This window comes from Podarcis cretensis (assembly GCF_951804945.1).
Source record: "Podarcis cretensis genome assembly, chromosome: 7".
In the NCBI taxonomy this organism is placed as follows: Eukaryota; Metazoa; Chordata; class Lepidosauria; order Squamata; family Lacertidae; genus Podarcis; species Podarcis cretensis.
The window spans coordinates 47,281,396-47,297,132 of NC_137176.1; the positions used below are offsets into that span (position 1 = coordinate 47,281,396).

General features: G+C 41.8%; 1 protein-coding gene across 4 annotated transcripts in view; it reads left to right on the plus strand.

Moving 5' to 3' along the window:
* The window catches only part of GATA6 (GATA binding protein 6), a 35,078-nt gene that overhangs the window by 15,146 nt on the left and 4,195 nt on the right, over window positions 1-15,737 (plus strand). For 3 of the 4 annotated variants that reach the window (XM_079982719.1, XM_079982720.1, XM_079982721.1), the window contains 5 exons: window positions 792-958; window positions 6,983-7,126; window positions 7,320-7,445; window positions 8,987-9,074; window positions 9,161-9,270. In XM_079982719.1, coding sequence (XP_079838845.1) covers window positions 792-958; window positions 6,983-7,126; window positions 7,320-7,445; window positions 8,987-9,074; window positions 9,161-9,270 — 635 coding nt within the window. The remainder of the gene's footprint in view (window positions 1-791; window positions 959-6,982; window positions 7,127-7,319; window positions 7,446-8,986; window positions 9,075-9,160; window positions 9,271-15,737) is intronic. The other variant, XM_079982722.1, reaches the window with a different exon arrangement.

Below are 15,737 nucleotides of genomic sequence, written 5' to 3' on the forward strand. Positions count from 1 at the left end.
GAAGTCTCTGTTTTTGCTGTCACAGATGACTCTGGGAACTACTTCGGAAAGTGTGCAGCCTTGGGGTTTTAGTGTCATACTTAGATGGGGGGGGGAGAGATCTGGGTTCAAATGCCCTCCCATGAAGCTTTATTTGATTTATCTTGAACCATTCACTACCTCTTACCCTACTTCACAGGGTTGTTGTGATTGTAAAATGAGCAGGGAGAATAGTTATCTACACGTTGCACCTTGGAGAAAAGCAGTTATAAATATTATTAAAGACATTTAATTTGCTGAACTTCATTCGGGGGGGGGGCGAGTTCCACTGGTTTTAGGCCTCTGAGCAGAATCTGATCCTAACCACTTTACTCAGAAGTTGATTTTATTCTCTTAGTTCAGCGAGCTTGCAGCCAGACAGCATATGTGTGTTTACTTTTAAGTAAGTCCTGCTATGTTCATTGGTGCTAACTCCCAAGTAAACTTGGATAGGACCACTGCAGCTTCTAAATATATCTAATGTGCACTTTGAATCCTTCTGTGAAGATATGGATTGATTGGGGGGCTGCAGGGCCCCACTTGGAAATTTTAGTGTGGCTTTTTTCACTTCGCTGTTTTGACTGTGGTGCTAATCCATGGGGTGCACTCCTTGGCCACTGGATGTGATGGGACTTTGGAGAGGGAGAGCAATCCACCTTTTTTTTTTTTTTTTTTTTTTGAGGGTGGAGAGGGGCAAGATAACTCCAGAGCAGTCAGCTGAGCCTCTGCATGACTTCCCAGCTAACCCATCCTCTTTGCCCCTCTCCCTACAGAGCTTCTGGAGGATCTCTCTGAGAGCCGGGAATGTGTCAACTGTGGCTCCTACCAGACCCCCCTGTGGAGAAGGGATGGGACTGGTAACTATCTCTGCAATGCTTGTGGGCTGTACACCAAAATGAATGGACTTAGCAGGCCTCTCATCAAACCTCATAAGAGAGTGGTGAGTATCAGTGAGGTGGGTGAAAGACTGAAGGGTCTTTTTCCTGTCTCCACCCAGATCCATGAATTCATTTACCTTCTCCCCCTCCTGCTTAAACATTGCGTTTCAATATTTTTCTATCGCAAAACAAGCTGCTTGAAATCAGAACCACAACTTCTTGCTTCATTTTAAGAGCTACTTGCTATGTGGAAGGTTTGCACTGACAAACAGATGGCAATTAAAATCTGAAAAATCTAAAAGCAGTTACACAGTTAAAAAGGTTCCGAAAGAAGTTATACTTTAAACTTTTGCACTGCAAACAAACGTCTTACTAAAATCAAAGGCTTGGGTTTTGGATTTCCGTCCGGTTCTGCCATTCATTGAAACATGACCTAAATTAGGCTGTTTTATAGAAGTAGCCAACTTGGGCCAACTTGAACTTGGATTTAGCAAGGGGTGCAATCACACATACATTCTTTTAAATTTTAACTCAGTGAGTTTTATTTCTGGGGAAGATATATGCAGTAAGATGTACTACAAATCTTAAACGCATGGGGCAAGTTCCAAAAGCCTTTAGACATGTTTTTCTCAACATTACCGTGCAACTGAGGCCAGTTGTTTAACGAAAAAATGAAGGAATCCTCACTAACCATATAGTGAGATTAAGACTGGGATGCAATTAAATATTGCCAGTGCTAGGAAATTAATGGAGCTGCTTGAATCCAATCTTCATTTCTCAGGATTTTATTATTATCCTAACTGAGGATGGGAAATAGTCTAATTGTAGTTTTGGTATATAGACAGTTGTTATCTGTTTGGTTCTGGTAAAAGGAACCCCCCTGGCTACCTTAAGCATTTTTTGCCAGATCATAAGGACTATGAGCAGGTCCTGTGTTTCAGAAACAAAATTGTGATCCTCACCACTGTCTAATAAGCCTTGAGATTTTTAGGACTGGATTTTCAGGAATTCAAAGTATGTCAGTGCGCACTAGGAGTAGAAACCACTAATTCTCCAGAATTAAGCAATTCATAAAATATGTTCCTCAAACATTCCTGACAAGTTTCTACTTTGTCATCATTTAAGTTTGACCCAGGAAACAAATATATCCCAAATGCTGCCATTCTTCATAGAGATATTATAGCAAAATAAAAGCAATTCAGGAGTAAGATAGTCTGCAGGAGTGATTTTTCACTCCATGAGAATGGCTGGTAAATAATAATCACTGTAAGGTTAATGAGCTGAGGTGTTGGGAAGTAAGGGAGTCTAGAATTTTCTGTTGCTTTCAATCAATCAAAATCAATCAATCATTCAATTTGTCACTTTCCTCCGTGGAAGTATGTGTGTGTGGGTGAATTAATGGGAAAACTCCTTTAACTGCCTTCTACCTGAGAGTTCATCCTGCTACTCCATCCCACAAAATTTCTCTCACCCACGAGGGTGAGACTTGGCCCAGAATTGACCTCTGGGCAGAGGGACTAGTACACTAAAGCCTCACTCACTCTTTGATGTGACCATTTTAGGGAAGGCTTTGGGCTAAGAGGCCACTTTCCACCTTTCCCCCTCACCTTTCCTAGTTCAGGGCTAGTTTCTGCTGCTGGGGGGGGGGGGGTGTTTCTTGGTGTCAGAAGGAAGTATGCATGTGTCAGTTATGGCCAGAGACAAATCTGAAGGCTGGGGGGGGGGGTCATTTCCAAGCACAAACCCTGCCAGAATTTTTCTTGAAAGGCTGAAGGTTCTGACTCTGCCCTCTTTCCTCTTTGGGGCTCTCAGTGTCTAATTTATACACACACTCCCTTACCACCCCTCAATCTCTCTCCCTGGTAAATAAAAGCCAATAAATTGAGTGAATCAAATGACTGAAGGGATTGATTGATTGATTGATTGATTGATTGATTGATTGAATTAGCAGAAGTTTTATACTGCTTGATTGTAATAAAATGCTAGAGTAGGTTACAAAACAAAATGTTGCTGTGATCAGTAAAATCCTGTTCACGGCACATATTTAAACACATTCAAAAGATAGTTAAAATCAACAATAAGCCTCAAAGACATATGTTTTAATTTCATTTTCTACATTTCCTGGTAGACTTGCCTAAACAAAAATGTTTTAAGCAGGCACTGTAAAGAGTTTAAGGAGGGCCCCTGCCTGAGGTCCGTAGGAAGGGAGTTCCAAAGTGTTTAAGGACCAGACATGGCTCATTTGGAGCCAGCCTTTCGTGAGGGAGGGAAGTGTGTGTACACAGCACAGCCTGTCCTGTCCTCCCCAAGCAAGGCAGCTGCCCTCATGTACACTATCCTTGCTTCATGTTGAAGTAAGATTCTCCCGTCAGTCCCCTTGGCCTTTGTGTATGGAGCTGAGGGAGCTCCATCTTGTTGTCTCAAACAGCAAAATGCATGCCCTGGCTCTGCTTATAGCCAAGCTGATATTTAAAGAGGGTGTGAAAAATCCCATGTCACGGTCAGACTTTTTCCCTAGACGCCTCCAACAGAGTAAGATGAGATGGGGGGAGGGGGCTAGCAAGGGTGTAGTCCAAAAATTCAATGTTACACTAAAAAGATATAAATGTACTCATGCTTCCCAGAGAGTAGTAGTGCATAGCACAATAACCAGTTAATTAGAATCTGAGAACAGTGAACTCATGAGAGGGTATTGTAGTTAGGATGTTGGCATTTGGCTGGGAGTGAGGTGATTTGGGTTCACACAAACCCTTTAGTCTGACGCCTAATGACCTGGAAGTAAAACCCAGTAAGCGTCAACAGAAGCAGCCTTTGACTTTTAAATAGAAATACACTGAGGATTTCCCTCTTTCTCAGATGGCTTTTAAGGGTTATTCAGTTACCCTGGATTGTAGACGCTGCCATTGCTTCACCAACTTCCACTCCACTCCACTCCACCTACCACTCAACTACCACTAGGTAACCAGAGAGAGATCTTTGGGGTACAGTATTGGTATTCTCTTACCTGTTAGATGCTTTCCCCATGGAAGTTTACCTGGCATCTACAATCAGGTAAAGAACATTTTTTAAAAAATCCCCATAATTTGAAACCTCATTTAGCCAATGACTGTATTACACTACAAAAAACTGACTGTTACCCACTACGCGGGTGGCGCTGTGGGTAAAACCTCAGCGCCTAGGGCTTGCCGATCGTATGGTCGGCGGTTCGAATCCCCGCGGCGGGGTGAGCTCCCGTCTTTCGGTCCCAACTCCTGCCCCCCCAGCAGTTCGAAAGCACCCTTAAGTGCAAGTAGATAAATAGGTACCGCTTTCTAGTGGGAAGGTAAACGGTGTTTCCGTGTGCTGCGCTGGTGCTGGCTCGCCAGAGCAGCTTCGTCACGCTGGCCACATGACCCGGAAGTGTCTGCAGACAGCCTCTTAAGTGAGATGGGTGCACAACCCTAGAGTCGGACACGACTGGCCTGTATGGGCAGGGGTACCTTTACCTTTTACCTATTATTATTTCCAGCTAGTTTTTGTATTTTCATGTTATTTTACATAAATGTTATGTAAATAGTCCAGAAAAATACATTTGGAAGGCAAGATTAAAAAAAATTATAGCTAACTAATAACTAACAGAAAGACTTTTCAAATTTTCCTCCCTTGCAACTAGAATATATTCATTCTCCTCCCATATGAAATAATGTGCTATTAGAGATTTTTGCTTTTTTACTTTTGCATTTTACTTAATCAATACTCTTCTTACTTAGGCTATGTCATCTCAGCCAACCATTACAGATTTTGAACTGCATTTCGTTTATGTTGTAATCCTGATTACCATAAATTTAATCAATGCTAATCTTATTTAGGCTGCGTTAAGATGACACAATCTTTTCAAAGGCAAACAAACAAAACCTGCCAAGGTAGACAATGAGCTTTTAAAAGTCACACTTTCCTCACCTGATTACCATCTACTCAATGGTGCCCTCATGGACAAAGGGATTTTCAAAGTTAGTAACGGGAGGAGTTTTGTAACTGGTTATCTGCCTAATTTCATCAAGTAGCGCATAATCTAATTAGGAGGAAGAAAGTCTTCCTGTGCCTCCCTAATGCCCACATTACAGAATAAAAAATACCTATATATATATATATTAAGAAAACATGACTATACTGTAGCCCATTTCATGGAAATAATTTGTACATTTCTTTTAATAGCTTCCAATATTATCTAATTTATATGAACTTTAATGATGTGCCCTACAACTGCCACCTCTAAATAATGATCATTGTTGAGAAACATTGGTCAATTTGCTCCTGAGCCATTGGAACAAATGAGAATCCTGGAACCATAAAAACTAGAAATATACATTTTCCAGAATGAGTGCTGAGAATCTAATATTATCATTAGAATAACACAATTAGTAATAAAATCATTTTATGTAATAATCAAAATCTTCTGTGGTCCCCCCTACTGTTTTTTCTGTCTGTTAAAAGTTGCTTAAGAATGCATTTTCATATACAAGTGACAAAAGATAAAGAAACAGTAATATTCTAAACAGATTTTGACCATGGTTATTTGTTTTTTTATGTGTCAGTTGTCTCAGTAGAGCCAATGGTGAAAAAAATTCCTAGCAAACTATGGCAAATTTTGCAGAAAGAAGGGAGGGTGGAACCTGAACAAATTCATTTTTCCCAGGGTGTCATCATTTACAATCTTGGATGAGAAAAATACATATTTCTGTAATGGATTCTTCCCCCACCCCCTGCAAATGCGTTAGTTTGTAAATCTATAGTCAGTAAGTCTGTGTTTTTGTAATGTTTGAGTACTTGTGCAAAACAGCAGATTTATGATGTAGCTGAAATTCTTGCCCATGATTAATGGAAAAGAGATCACTTGTTACAGGAAATTTTATAACCCCTTCACCTTCATTTCACATGTTTATGGGAGCAGCTTTACTTATGATCTATGGTCTGTGGTTGTAAAGCTCTTTGTTGTGCGATTATTTCTGATGTAGAGTTGCTTCATCTTGGCTCCAAACTCCACTGAACAGTGCCATAAATGACTTGTTTATAATATAGGCTGTTCTGCTATACTTGAGTTTACTGACACCCCCTTCCAAAAAACAACAATTAAAGCCCACTTCTGCAAAGTATTTTGGAATGTTAATTCTTCCACATAGCTCTTTGCATGAATTACTGGAAGATGATTAATATATTCAGATGCTCCCCAAACACTTGTTTTTGTGGGGGGAGGGGGAGCTGGAAGAAGTGGCAGAAACTGAAACTATAATGGTTCAGGAGGAGGGGGAGCAAGACGTTTTAGTTTTGTTCCTTGGTGGGAACAGAGACATAAAAGTAAGTGGCTAGCCAATTTACTGGAGAGCTGAGGGGAGAGATGGGAGTTTGAAAAGCGTACAGGAAAATTGCCTAAAACAGTGCTTTTCAACCAGGGTGCTGTAGCACCTTGGGGTGCCTTGAGTGATGGTCAGTGGTGCTGTGGGCAACACTGGTCTTTGTCCCTCTTTCCTCCCTCCCTCCGCTGATGCCCTCTTGCGTCTCTGCCTCCCCAAGGCTTGCACAGCTGTTTGTTGCAGTAGCGCTTGCTACAAGCTCCCCAGGCGAATGGTGCCTCTGGGGCTGGCCAGGGGGTGCTTCCTAGGCCCCTGTGGGGCAGTGTGAGAAGGCACCTCTCTTTGGGACAGGGAGGGCAGCTCACAGAAGGAAGGGGAATAAAAGATCAGGGTAAGTTCAAATTGAAAGCCAGGCAAAATAGTTCTGTCTTACAGGCCCTGTGGAAGGAAGTTAAATCCTGCAGGGCCCTGGTCTCATGGGACAGAGCATTCCACCAGGTTGGAGCCATCACTGAGAAGGCCCTGGCCTTGGTGGAGGATAATCTGACTTCCTTAGGGCCTAGGACCTCCAAACTGATTATTCATGGACCTTAAGGTCCTCTGCGGGGCATACCAGGAGAGGCGGTCCCGTAAATACGAGGGCCCTAAGCCACAAAGGGCTTTAAAGGTCAAAACCAGCACCTTAAACCTGACCCGATACTCCACCGGGAGCCAGTACAACTGTTAAAGCACTGGCTGAATATGCTCCCATGGCAGGGACCCTGTGAGGAGCCTCGCTGCAGCATTCTGCACCCACTGGAGTGTCCGGGGCAGTTTCAAGGGCAGTTTCAAGAACATACAATTGTCAAGCCAGGAGGTGACCGGCGTTTGGACCAGTGTGGCCAGATCGGGGCAGGAAAGGTAAGGGACCAACTGCTTAATGCGGCTTAATGGTTTGTTTGTTTGTCTGTCTGTCTGTCTGTTTCTCTTTCTCTCTATTTATTTTGAAGCCAGTTTTGTGGTCTATATACAATCCTGCTACTGCTTATGTGCAGAAGAGCTCTCTCCACATGTCTTTGTATTGATTTGGCATTTCCTTGTGCTTGCCTCTTAGCCTTCTTCGAGAAGAATGGGTTTGTCTTGCGCCAACTGTCACACTACGACCACCACCCTCTGGCGCAGGAATGCAGAAGGAGAGCCCGTATGCAATGCCTGTGGCCTGTACATGAAACTTCATGGGGTGAGCAGCTACTTCGTATTATCATGAGCTATTTCAGTCCTTGCTTGATGCATGCTTAATGGCCATCCAAGCACACCATTCCTGAGATGGAACACGCATGAAGTTTCACAGGAGACCCAAGTCCAACTCTGCTAGGAGGGTGAAAGGGGATTGGGGTGGGGAGAGCGTCTCTTATCCCTCCCATTTTTATTTTTATTTTGCATGTATGCAATTGTGCTTAGCCACTAAACGATAGGGGATGTCAATAGAGAAATCCACGGCCCCACGTCATGTCGCAGTCCATCATTTAATGTTCCAGTAAATAGTAATTTAAACAGAAAACAGAAGTCACTGATTGCTGCTTCTGACAGGTCTTGGGTATTATTTATTGGTTTAGTAGTTGGGAGATTTATGAACCGCTTAATCGAAGAGTGGTTTCAGTAGTGTACAGATATAATTGTAGATGAAGCACAACTAAAAATCCACAGAACAATTAGAAAACACAAATATACATAAAACAATTAAAACAAAGTTAACATCAGTTACACATTTAAAACAAATATAGCCAAGGAAATTATGTGTTGGGATAGGTTTGCCAAAACAAAAAAAAAGTTTTCATTAGGCATCTAAAACAAGATAGCGAGGATTCCTGCCTATTGTCAAGAGCCAGGAATTCCAAAGCACAGGTTCTGCCGCATTAAAATATCAACTTCTTTGCAAATGTGGAACAGACATTATGTGGCACTTGTAAAAGTGCAAATTCTGTTTCGGAGAAAGGGAACAGTCTTCACTTTGAGGGAATAGTTTGCTCCAGTGGTTCCCAATGAGTGGTCCGTCTGCCCTAGGGGGTCCGCATAACCCACTCAGAGTGTCTGTGGCACCATTCACATAACAAAAACTATGATAGAGATATCAAAGTTTTCAAAAGTAGGGGTTCCATTGCGGGGCTTTTGAAAAACAGGGGCTCTGCAGAACGTAGCCAATTGGGAACCACTGGTTTACTCCACATGTAAAACGTTCTAGCCACATAGAAGTTCTTCAATAGTGCAGACAATAGAGAGAAATGAATGCAAGTTTGCAGGGAAAGGCTTTTGATAAGAGAGGCTGCACGTTTGATGGGAAAGGCCCACCTATTTAGTAGATGGATGAGAAATGGTTTGACTGAGTCTAGCACTGTTCCCATTCTACCATCTTCTTAAGGATGCTGAATATGGATAAGGTTTATAGGCCTAAAAGATCCCACACATATATGCACGATGCAGTGCTATATCTGCACAGAGTACAATGTCCATTACAGAATCGAGTGTCACTGTTTGCCAGCCAAATAAAAAAACCCAAAAACCATATCCTATGACCGCTCCTCTGTGTACCTATGGGGTGTAGAACTGGAGAAAGAAAAATAGTTAAATTTTACATGAATAGTGGTGACATAATGAATCAAACATCATGACCTAATGCCATTATTTTCACTGTAATTTTGCTTATAGTAGGATGTCTCTAATGTATCCAAAGAGAAAACAAATTTCAGATTTTTTTAAAATTTTGTGGGTATTGCATTTTAGGTGCCCCGACCCCTTGCTATGAAGAAAGAGGGAATTCAAACCAGGAAACGAAAACCAAAGAACTTGGCTAAGACAAAGTCATGCTCGGGTAAATATAATGAAAGAGTTTGTGGAGGGGCAGAGATTTGTCCATCTGGAGAACGCAGAGTTCTAACTTGGGTGCTCCTGTTGCAGGTAATAATAGCAATAATGCCGTTCCTATGACTCCAACTTCCACGTCTTCTACGAACTCAGATGACTGCCGAAAAAATGCTTCCCCTAGCACACAAACCACAGCCTCAGGGGTAAGTGACAAAATAATATCCATGCTTGCAAGCGAGTAGATTTCTGTGGCACATGTTATCTCCATTTTTATCTTATCTAGTAGAACAGTAATCTAAATAAACTTTTCAGTTAGGGAGCTGATACTGGACGGGGAATATCTGAGGAAATTACCTATAAACGCAAACACAATGTAAAACTAAAGTACTTCACAAACATCTTTATTAAGTTAAAAGATTTATCTCTTATTTATACTGTGTTGTATCCTATCTTATATTGTACCGTGTTGTACAATAGGCGTTGGCCCTGATCCAGGCTGGGGTGATCCATGGGCTAAAACAAGTTTCCGCTTTTTATAAGCTGTATATTCTAAAATCCTTCATGATCGGCAGTCATAGCAGGGAGTTGGGTCGGATACACAGATGTTAGCAGAAAGCACAGTACTGAAGCTCTACTTGTAGACCATCTCCCCGCTAACAGGTCCAGTCTAGGAAATGCTACCTTTTCTGATGGTGGTGTATTTGGTAGGAAGGTAAATGGGCGGAAGATAGGTACTTTTACTTCCAATGTATATTTTATTTCAGCATTGAGTACTGTAAATACCTTGTTGATAAGGTTAATTAAGTGAATATAATCCCCCTTTGTGAGATAATGATGGAGAGCCATTAATGCACAACTCACTTTATACAAGTGCTATGTCAGGGCTGTCAAGCATTTAAATTAGAATTGGGTGACTGGTTGAACATCTTCCTTTTCCACTGAGTAGCCAATTAGGTTGTTATTCTATGCATGTTACTTGGAAGTAAGTCCTGCTTACTTCTGAGTAGACATGCACCAACTTGATTTTACATTTTGATACAGTTGCATATCGCTGACATCTCAATATGTATGGCTTTTTGAAACATTGCTCCAGATTGCATGTCATAATAAGCCATAGTGAACGGGAAAAATATAGGCTCTCTGAGCAACAGTTTAGCTAGCTGATGATTTAAGCAATTTCCAGCCAGAAGCTGTGTAGTACCTACTGTTGGCTTTTTGCAGTATGGTAGCGCTGCAGAGAGCTTGCTGGGGTGACCATGCATTAGAAAGAAAGGGACTCAAAAATAACTTAAGCAAGGTTTTAATTACAAAAAAACAAAAACTCCTTATACATTAAATACATTAACAACAAACCAGACCCAACCACCAACCCAACCCCCAGGGTAATGGGAGAGCTAGGTGCTGCTCCTTATATACTACATGCAAATGCTGACACACCTTAATCAATGCAACTCGGCAGCACCTGCTATGTTTCACAGCTGTAAAGCTGGGTCTCGTTATCTTGCTCTGGCCCTTGCTCTGGCCCCTTAAAGACATGCACATTAGGTGGAACAATGATGAACCTTTACATTTAAAGAAACCATTCAACACCTACACTGGGCCAGACCCAAAAGGGGGTTGAGGCACAAGCAGCCGTTTCCTATGGAAAATGAGAAATATTTTCTTAGCAGTGCCACTCGCTTTACCCTTCCATTTTCTCCATAGACTTTTAAAAAAGAAAAAAGAAAAAAAAGCCCAACAAAGTTTGTTTATAAAGCTCTCCAACCTCCTTTATCTGTACTGGCTGTGCAAAATGCAAAAAGAACTCTGTAATCCCAGCAGAAGAATGCAAATAATGTCAAGACTCAGTTGGATGCACAGCTGAACTGCAAGCCTTGCTTTACAGCTATTCAGAGCCTCAAACTTCAAAATGCAGTTGCACCCCCCCCCAAAAAAAAAAACTACACACATCCAACTGCAGAATGCATGGACATTTGGAGCAAATTTGCAAATAACTCAAGTCTACCTCTGTTGGGACATTTCCCCATTGGCTTTGATTTTCCTTCAGAAAGCACAGTTGCAATTGACCATTCTGCAGAACATCAGAACTCTTTTCCCTCTCAGCTTTTTCCTGCTGATGGGCAGGAGGAGAACCCAAGGAGCCAGATGAAATCCAGCTGTGGGCCATATCCGGCCCAGGGGTTCATCACCCTTGATCTAGGGGGAAAAGGGCACATTTCCTAAGTACGAAGTATTGCTGTTCGTGTGCTGGAATTTGGGCTCTATACCCATAACAGAAGCGCGACTCTGAGAGGAGATGTTGGGCAGTGTGCATTAGATGTATATCCATTGCACATTCAGCTGTATATGTCTTCCAGCCATGTCCTCTACTTGGAAATTGCTTCATTATGGCTTCCTTTTAGTTAAATAAGCTCCATAGCTATTTGTCTTATGATCCTTGGTTTCAGTGTCTCTTGTTCTCTGACCCAATTCCTTTTATTTGCTTCACTGCTCAAATATGCAGTTGCATTGTGAAAAAGAAAACATATCCTCCTGCAACTGTTCTTATGTATGGGTGGACATTTACTACACTGCTGCTAGCTTGGCCTTGAACTAGTTGGCCTTCTAGTTACGCTTCTAAAAAAGCAGGGCAGCATAAGAGGTGTTTCCCCCCCCCACACACACAAATCCATAACAGGACAAGCCAATGTGTGCTAACTTGGAATTATGTTGCACTGAGTTCCAATGAGTTTACTCCTAATCACATTGACTAGGAGGTGAGCCCTGACTTACTTAGAGGCTTTTGGTCCTTTATTCAGCACAGGAATACTAGTGTCCAACTGGAATTTGCTGGAGAAAACACATGATGTATAGAGGAGAGGTGCATATCTCCAAACATGTACTAGGGAGACATGGATATTCACAACATTCGAGTATGTGGTCACCACATGTTCCTGAGGACTAGATTACGTCCTTCATATTTATCACACCAAATACCAACCAAACATAGATATGTCCTTAGTTGTGCATCAAGCAGATTGCCTTGTTTGGGCATTCCCAGCATCAATAGGGGTTTGGATTTGATGACCTTTTAAGTCCCTTCCAGCTGTTTAATTCTAGGGCTGCATGCACACCATACAACTGACTTTCCCCAAGGAATCCTAAGAACTGTAGTTTGTTAGCTATTGGCAATTGCAGTTCTTTTGGGGGCGGGGTTTAAACTACAGCTCCTGGGATTCTTTTGGGGAAGCCATGGGCTTTAAATGTGTTTTAAATGTATGCTGTGCATGCAGTCAAAGTGCAAAGCATGCTATTTTTGAACATTTAGGGCAAGCTTGTGGTTTACAATACACCAACAACATAACAAATACATCCACCAGCAGTTCAGGCCCCCTAGAAAGACTTAACTTTGCCGAATTACAAAAAAACCACAGCTGCACTGAAACACATTTGTGGAGTTGTGAAACACTTGCTGAGGATTGGAGGTGGTGGTGGAGCTGTCAAGGTCCTGGAAAATAATGGAAAGAACGAATTATCGTCAATGCTGGTGAATGGCTTTTACAATGGCAGATAGATAGAGATAGATAGATAGATATAGATAGATGATAAACAGATGATAGATGATAATAGATAGAGATAGATGGATAGATGATGATAGATAGATAGATAGATAGATAGATAGATAGATAGATGATAGGGGTGTGTGTGTGTGTGTGTGTGTGTGTGTGTGTGTGTGTTAGTGGTAGATGAAGATAAGAATAGTGACCAGGATGAAAAGCATGAGAAATGTTTGTCAGAGCAGTAAGAAACACAGCTGTAAAGTTGTTTGTTTGTTTGTTTGTTTGTTTGCTTGCTTGCTTGTTTCTGGGACTAAAGCCATTGCTACCTGCTTTGATTTCTGCAGGAAACACACAGAAGTGGGATGGTAAGAGATGTGTGGGCACAACTTTAAACATCCAGACGCTCCTGTTGGAAAATCTGATTTGTCTAGATTTCCCAGATACATGTACACATTGTTTAAAGGCGCATGTACATATGACTATTGCTTTTGCACTTTTACTCATCTGCTTCAAGAAACCCTACTGTATGTAGCACTAGGATTTCCCACAGCAATCATTAACCTGTAGCTTATTGACCTAACCCCCAGTATTTGCTAATACAAACCACGTGAAAATGAGATGATGCAGTCCTACCTATCATGCCCCTGATTGGACTGTAGAAACGGAAGGGACCCGTTTCATAGAAATGTGTGCGTGCTTGAATTATTGCTTTCCCAGGGTTCATAGTTAACACCCGTAAATGGCTTGCTATAGTGACTGGTTCATATTGCCTCATGGTAAGGCTGTTTTGTGATTGTAGATGTTGGTCACACATGGAAGATGGAGTTAGTTACACATCCTGGACTTGCTCCTCCTGCCTAACTCCACCTCTGATGTCTGTGCACCTGGCCAGATCTGTTGCCTTGACTTCCATATGTTCCATATGTTCCATAAGTTCTGAATGGGGGACTTCCTGAAGGAGCCTTGGGCGATCAGGGCTGCTCATTGTAGGGAAAAGTCTATGTGAGTACCACTGCCTCTCTCTTCAAATCTTTACTGAATGGAGGTCAGAAGGTGAGAGAGCTGGTTTGGTGCACTGATGTTGGCAGGAACCAAGGCCGCACTTCATTCCTCACACCTGAGCTAAGGACATTGAGGCAGTGGGGATGGGAGACATTCAACTAGTGTGCCTGTCTCTCATCCCAATATCCTCCACAGGATGGATGTAGGGATAGATAAGAAGGGTGTCACGTTAAAAATGCTGCAGATGATAACCCACCACAAAGCCACAATACTAGTACTTCACTCACGATTCTCCGAATACACTTGCTAGTTAAGTGATTGCAGTAATATTTCATTTCTGCAACTTTCCATACTTCTTATCTCTGGCAGCATAGAAAATTCCAAATTGGCACAAAAGAATATGAAGACTTTTTAGAAGACTTTTCAGTTCACAAAAAGGGAATTAATCAATTAGAGAAAACACATTCCTTTGCTTGTGCAGGAATGATTCATTTGCCTTTTCTAGACAACGGTGCCAAATGATTCCAAGCAATGTAGAGATTTGGTATAATTCATGTTGTCAGCAATAGTTTTTAGCCCGGATTCATTTTAATTCCCTTGGAAAGTAGAAATTTCAGGGCTGCAACCCACTTCCTTCCCTATGTATCCAAGAGGCAGGTTAGTTGGCCTTTTGTTTCCTCGTTGACAACACCTGACAATACACTCTTTGTCATTTGTAGTTTTGCCCCATGTTCACTGGGCTCCAGTCATTTCCATATGTGATCATATGTGGATGTTGGACTATAAGCACTCCTGTCTAAGCCACTTTCGCTGTCCCCCAAAGCCACATTTTAAACACATTCTGTACTAGGCTTCCTCAACCCTGGCCCTCCAGATGTTTTGAGACTACAATTCCCATCATCCCTGACCACTGGTCCTGCTAGCTAGGGATTATGGGAGTTGTAGGCCAAAAACACCTGGAGGGCTGAGGTTGAGGAAGCCAGGTTTATTATCAAAATTTACAGGCTTTCAGCTGTTTGCAATGAGCAAATCAAACGAAAGCAATTAAAATAGCTCGACACAAGTGGTTTCCCCAAATTCAGCTGAAATTGCAACTTATACTGGCTTCTCCAGACTCACTATTATTTAACCCCTTCATGGCAAGCATATTTAGAACTTAGTAGAACAATCTTTTGCTGCTATGACCTCCTGCAAAAGAGATGCATAACCAGACAGCAACTTCCAGCAGAATTCCTGAGGAATCTTGGCCCATTTCTCATGAGCAACTGCTTCCAGTTCAGTAATATTCTTGGGTTTGCATGCTGCAACCACCTTCTCAAACCCCAGCAGATATTTTCTATGAGGTTCAATATAGCCACACCCTTAGAATGCTTAGAATGATTACTAGCATGTACCATATTTTCCCGTGTATAAGACTAGGCTTTTTTCCTAAAAAATAATGTCCAAAATTTGGGAGCGTCTTATACACAAATGGATCTTTCTCCATTTTCTTAAATCTATATTTATCTTCCACCAAAAGATATGTCTCTTGTAATAATGCCACATCAGCTTTTAAGTTTTTATTTTATTTTATAGAGTACCCTTTTCCTTTGCTAGAAGAACCTAAGCTCTTAACACACCATGCAACAAATTTTAAAGTCATAATAAATCTATTAAAGTAAGTATAATATATATGTTATCCATAAGGATAGGACACATTACTACAGTGGTGCCCCGCAAGACGAATGCCCCGCAAGACGGAAAACTCGCTAGACGAAAGAGTTTTCCGTTTTGGAGGTGCTTCGCAAAACGAATTTCCTTTGGGCTTGCTTCGCAAATGTCTTGCGAGTTCCTGTGGGGTTTTTTTCCTTCCCCCCCCTTTTTCTAAGCCGCTTATCCGCTAAGCCGCTAATAGCGCTAATCCGCTAAGCCGTCAATGGGCTTGCTTCGCAAGACGAAAAAACCGCTAGACGAAGAGACTCGCGGAACGGATTCTTTTCGTCTTGCGAGGCACCACTGTATTCTCCATCTCAAAATCTCCTAATGCCCAGGCATATAATACAACTACTAAAATCCATATTACTCATAAATGAAAAGGCAATATATTGGTGGCTTTGTTATTAGAGCACATTCCAGGCATTGGAAGTACA